This window comes from Trichechus manatus, unplaced genomic scaffold (assembly GCF_000243295.1).
Source record: "Trichechus manatus latirostris isolate Lorelei unplaced genomic scaffold, TriManLat1.0 scaffold00075, whole genome shotgun sequence".
Taxonomy (NCBI): Eukaryota; Metazoa; Chordata; class Mammalia; order Sirenia; family Trichechidae; genus Trichechus; species Trichechus manatus.
The window spans coordinates 13,129,367-13,135,366 of record NW_004444011.1 but is presented as its reverse complement, the minus strand read 5'-3'; the positions used below and the strand labels follow the sequence as shown (position 1 = coordinate 13,135,366).

At 36.9% G+C, this 6,000-nt stretch overlaps 1 protein-coding gene across 1 annotated transcript in view; it reads right to left on the bottom strand.

The window, feature by feature from the left end:
* Positions 1–1,325: 1,325 nt before the first annotated feature.
* Positions 1,326–6,000, bottom strand: part of CUBN (cubilin) — a 396,867-nt gene continuing 392,192 nt past the window's right edge. Inside the window, 3 exon segments of the mRNA XM_004391280.1 lie at positions 1,326–1,433; positions 3,245–3,480; positions 5,789–5,954. Of these exon segments, the coding sequence (XP_004391337.1) occupies positions 1,326–1,433; positions 3,245–3,480; positions 5,789–5,954 (510 nt within the window).

Sequence of the window (6,000 nt, the reverse complement as noted above, 5' to 3'; positions counted from 1 at the left end):
TCCACCAGTGGGTCTGGGGAAGAAGATCTGGCAATCTGTTCCTGCAAAGATTACAGCCTAGGAAATCCTATGAGACAGTTCTACTCTGTCATATAGGGTTGCTATGAGTTGGAATCAACTCAATGACACACAGTAAAAACAAATAGTAGAGAGCTGGAACGGAGGTCTAAATATAGATACATGAGTACTGGCTGTGTTCAAGTAAAAACTGAAAACATGGCAATAGAACTCATCAGAAAGGAGCGCACCATCTAAAGGAGACTAGGATTTTAGGTAATTGCTACGTGCAATGGCTGAAGAACCAACAAGAGAATGAGGAATGCCCAGAGAGATTAAATAACCACGATAGTACTGGGTTCTGGAATTAAGTGAAGGAAAGGCCATATTTGCCAGGAAAAACAAAAGTTCGAGGTAAATGGGAGGGAAACCAAGAGAACTCAGAGGTTACAATAAAGTTTTCAATGGTTAAGGCAAGATCATTTGAAAAGCCCTAATTGATTTAGGAGCATGAAAATAGTTAAACATAGGGTATATTTGGGTCTGGTTTTAGAGTAGTGTATGTGGGAAAAGCAATGTGTGTTTGCGTGGGAGGCAGGAGAGTCGTACTAACAACTGTAAAAGTGGAAGCTAACTTTTGTTGATTACTAATATATACAGGTATTGTTCCGAGTGCTTTATATTCATAAACTCATTTAATTTTCATAGGAATCCTATGAGATAGGTAATATTATCTCATTTTACAAATGAGGAAGCTGAGGCACCAAGCAGTTAAATAAGCTACTAGTAGTGCTGAAATTCAAACCCAGGCAGTTTGGCTCCAGAGTTCACACTCTAAATGATTCATACATATTTATAAACCTCACCAAAACGTAAAAATTCAACTGGAAAATTTATACATTCCCCAGAGTGAAAGACAAAATTTTTTATGAGTTAAAAAACAACTCAGCAAAATGGTGTACAATTCAATAACGTTTATTATTCCTACTTTGACATTCAATCAAATCATACTTCTATTTTATCATTAACTTTTTAACATTTGTATTACATTATGTCATAATCTTTTCCAAATTTTTAAGGATATTTTATTTCAGCTCGAAATATTGGAATGATATGCACAGCTAAGATGAAATAAACTACATTTTTACAATCAAAAAATGCACCGACATTGGTTCCACACATGCTTTGGTGAAAAATATAAAAGTTCAAATTGTTCTCCATGGCACAGGCAGGTGGATGAGTATACGGATGGCCGAATTCTGTCCAGTGTGATGGCTGACGGCCTCTGCAGCAGAGCCAACATGCTGAGAAAGCAGAGGGCATTGCTGTTAGCTGTTCCAGGTTAACCAGAATGCCGATGGCTGCACTACATACTCAGCGTGAAATTTTATGAAGACCCGATGCGAGGAACCCACAAATGGAGCTATCTCAGTGTCCTAAAATGAAAGAAAACAAAACAACAAGTGATATTTTCCACAAATGTGAACATTTTTCTAGAGATGTTAGTCTAGTCAAAAAGTACTACATAAAGAAGTTTTATAGAATTTACAGTAAACTCACATAACTTTGTAGGAAAAAAACCTTACTAAGAATTAACATAGATACTTTCTAAAACATAATGCTAGGGAAATTGGGAATGGCTGCTAATGGCTGTGTGGTTTCCTTTTGGGGTAATGAAAATGGTCTGAAACCAGTTGTGGGGATGATGGTTACAAAACTCTGTGAGTATGCTAAAATCCACTGAACTGTACACCTTAAATAGGTAAATTGTATGGTATGTAAATTTTACCGCAATAAAATTGTTATAAACAAAAACTTGAATTTCTCACTGAAGTTCTTACAGAACATTTAATTTTTTCTAATGGAAACACACTTATATTTGCAATTAAAATGATCACATGTGTAAAGTACATTATTTTTCACCCTCAACATCTATAGTTTCCTCTTGGGATTTATTTTCACATCCTTTCTGTGAAACTGTGTGTGTGTGTATGTGTGGAGGGTGGGGGGGATAGGCTGCTTTCAGTTGTCTCTCATTTCCTAATTGTTCATTTGACAAATATTTACTGAGAGACTACCATGTTGCAGGTATTAATTTTAGCACCAGAGATATGAAACAATCAACAAAACAGACAAAAATCCCTGCTCTCATAAAGCTATAGGAGAGTTTATTGGCATGTTGTCTATAGCAGAAAAAAGTTGAAGAAACCTAAAATTCCAACGAGAGAGGCTTAATTAAATAAATCATGCTGCACCCATGCAACAGAATACCATACAACAATTAAATATGATATACCAAGATTTTTATTGATATTGGGAGATGTTAATGATATACTGTAAGTTAAAAAAATCATAAAATAGTGTGAAATATGTGTGCATATCCAAATATGTGCAAAGAAAAATGTTTGGAAGAACACACAGAAAAATTCTCAGGGTTTGTTGTTGTTCTTATTGTTGTTTGCTTTATCTATTTTCTTATTTTTCCAAAAATAACATTTTTCAATTTTACAAATAGTGATATAAAACAGAAAACACCATAGGTTTCCAGCTGACGTAGTTCTCTGTCCAGTTTGATTACAAAGCCTAAGTAAGTAAGGACCAGAACAATTAGAAACAGATCTCGTCTCAGGAGCAATCACATTTCTATGACTTGAAAATCCTTTATGTATTTACTTTCATATAAAACGAGAACAGAACAGGCAGATGCCTACAGTATTAAGTCATGCCAGAATTTTAACATCTGATGTTTAAGGAAGATAGAAAGAATTTTAGAAAAACATTCAAACTTGATCATCATACCAATCTTTCTCTGTGTATTTCTTTAAAGAATTCCCGCAACTTTCAGCAAGAAGTAGATGAAGTGGGGCCAGATGTCCAAATTTTCTTTAGTTCTATTCTTTTCATGCAGAAATAAATATGAATACTCAACGCTAGGTGCTGCATTGGAATCACCTATGGAGCTTAAAAACTGTCCTCCTCCAGAAATTCTGATTCAGTAGGCTTGAGTGGGGACTTGAAGCCTGGAATGCTAAATAACTTCAAGGTTGGTAACTATTAATATTAATTTAATGCAATGCCCACTAGATGGCAATAGTGCTCCCAAAATAGAAAAGTCTGCAGCCTATTAAATTTGTTAAAGGCTTTTCCTTATCACTTTGCATGTGTCTGCCTTTAAACGTCTATACTGAGTTACTTTCATTATTTAAAAACAATAACATAGTTATCTGAAAATGATCATTTTACTCACTGCTCCACAATATGGTCCAGTGGATGGAGAATCAGCACCTGGCCCATCATAGAGTATGAGATAGTTCTGGACACAGTCTCCTGGATCATCGATGCTGATAAAGTCAAAGCTGACTGTGACAGGTCTCCTAGCAGGAGAAGTGATGGCCCACTCGCAGTGGGTGTTGTTTGGGTAAGTGCCTGGATAGCCAGGGCTGGTGAACGAACCGCTGTCTCCATAAAGAGTTCCACCACAGCCTGCAAGGAAAAAATGGCAGAAGTGTGATTCAGTGAAGTATAAACCATCCAGTCTGCTTTAGTGCATATGCAAGGCAATAGGACTGTTTTCATTTTCTTAAGATGTTGAGACTCTCCCCAAGAATAGTAGAGGCAGAAACCCTTTTCTTGTTCCTTTTTCTTTGGGTTACATCCCTCCCCCTCAACCTCCATATTCTTTTCCCTGCGTATCATGGCTTGGGGACAACTTCCTCCAGGGCTGTTCTTTGAAAATAGTGGATTGAGAATAAAATGAGAAACCAAAGAACTTGATAAAATAACTACTGTCTTTGTTAATTGCCAGCTCCAAGTCATGGCTACCCCATGTGTACAGAATAGAACTGTACTCCATAGGATTTTCAGAAGTTGCCAGTCCTTTCTTCTGAGGCATCTCTGGGTAGGTTTGAACCGCCATCCTTTTGGCTAGTAGTCGAGCACTTAACTGCTTGCACCACCCAGGAAGGGCATGTCATTAAAGTTGTCTGTGTGCTTTTGATGGTGTAGAGTTCTCCATATGCAGTGAATTGATGATAAGGACGTGGGTGACATAAAATTAAAAGTAAAATTTCAGTGCTGAACCGAAAGAGAGCATGTTACTGTAAGTTTAGGTAGTAATCACTTTATCACAAAAGTGATTCTACCTGGTTTATAACTGATAGTTCCAAGATTAATAGAAGTTAAAGCTCTTTAAGTATTGGTGTTAATCTGTGCAATTTGTTAATTTGCATGCTAACGTCATCATTACTTAGACTAGCTATCCATGGAGACCCAGATACCCTAAGCACACAGATGGAAACTTCATGGCATAATTAAAAAGCACCTGGGCTGGGTGTCTGACACCTTGGGTTCTAATCCTGCCTCTGCCACAATCTAGCTGTGCATTTTGGCAACTCATTAATCTTGGTGTTTTATTTCCTTACTGTAAAATCAGGATGTTAGAGATGATGTTTAAGCTTTCTTTAGGTGCCAGGATTTCATTATCTATAATTGTCTTGACATGACACTTTCCTTGTCCCTCAGTATATTTAAATGAGTCCTTCTTATCATTCTTATTTTAAAGAGATCCTGTATCCTGAGGTTTTCAGATATTTTGGGAAGTTTCATAGAGGTAAATCTATTGACATGGCTTAAATTCCCTTCAGCTATTTAATAAACAGCCAACCAAAAATGCAGGAAAGTACTTAGAGCCATGAAAAAGCAACTAGCCTCCATGAGTGCCCAGAAATGACAGGGCCTGCAAGGAGGGCAGCTGCTGTGTACACATGAGAATGGTTCGCAATCGGGCTTCTCGATAAACTTCTGTTTTTTAATTCTCAGAGGACTACCTTGATGATCAAACTAAATGTCTGACAAAATTGTTTTTGTTCTCCTGGAATCCAGATTTCTGGGATCATGGAATTGGGGTAAGCCACCCAGGCCATCTCCCCTTAGCTATCCTTTGAACCTTGAAGGAACTGGCTCCCTGGAGTCACCTTCAGGTCAAACAATAGCTTAATAAGCGTCTTAGCATAGAAAGTTTGGCCTTAGGTATTGCGTTCTTTTGGAAGATTATCTACGTGCAGCCAGCTTCGAGAAGCAGGAACTCCAGGGTCTGACTAAGGCTGTGTTTTAGAATGTCCTTGATAATTCTGTTTCTGTAACTGACATACCCTGAAACCCTGCCCTGTGCTTTGATGCACAAGTGGTTAAGAGCTCAGCTGTGAACCAAAAGGTTGGCAGTTTGAATCCACCAGCTGCTCCTTGGAAACCCTATGGGGTAGTTCTACTCTGTTCTACAGGGTCTCATGAGTTGGAATCGACTCAACAGCAACGGGTTTGTTTTTGGTTTCTTGAGAAATTAACATAACAATGACCTATATAACCCATTTTCACTGTCCCCTCTTAGTGGCGCCTTCCCATTATGGTCAGGTGATGCTGCCTGATTTGAATTGTATTTACTCACAATAAATATATGCTGTTACACTAATTCTTGGTGTTTCTCTAAGCATTTAGGTTTTTAACAAGTCAAAAGTGTAAGAAAAATCAGAATTTATAAAATAATTTCCTAATCTTTACACCGTACACATGCTTTATATGTAAATATATATATTCCTTTATATATAGAAATAGCGAATAAAAATAGAATTAAAAAGAATCTCTGTACATTCATTGATGAAAATATTTTTAACATATAAATAATCAAGTATAAAAATATCTAAAAAGATAGTATCACTTTAATTACCCTTTTCTTTTAGACATTTATGTTTCTCTCACTTGTATTACTTTCCCTTACAAAGTGGAAATGTCTTACCAGAGGGCGATGAGGTCCAGATGATTTCATATCCATGATTTGAAATTACACTATCACTCTTAAACCGTAGGTATAATACATTGTTTTGAGAGAAGACAGGATTTGGCAGTAGAGTTCCACAATATTTGCCGAGTAACGGGTAACTGCTATCACTTCCATTCCTTACCTTTAAAAATCAGAGTCATTTATTATAATACTTAAACGTATTATAC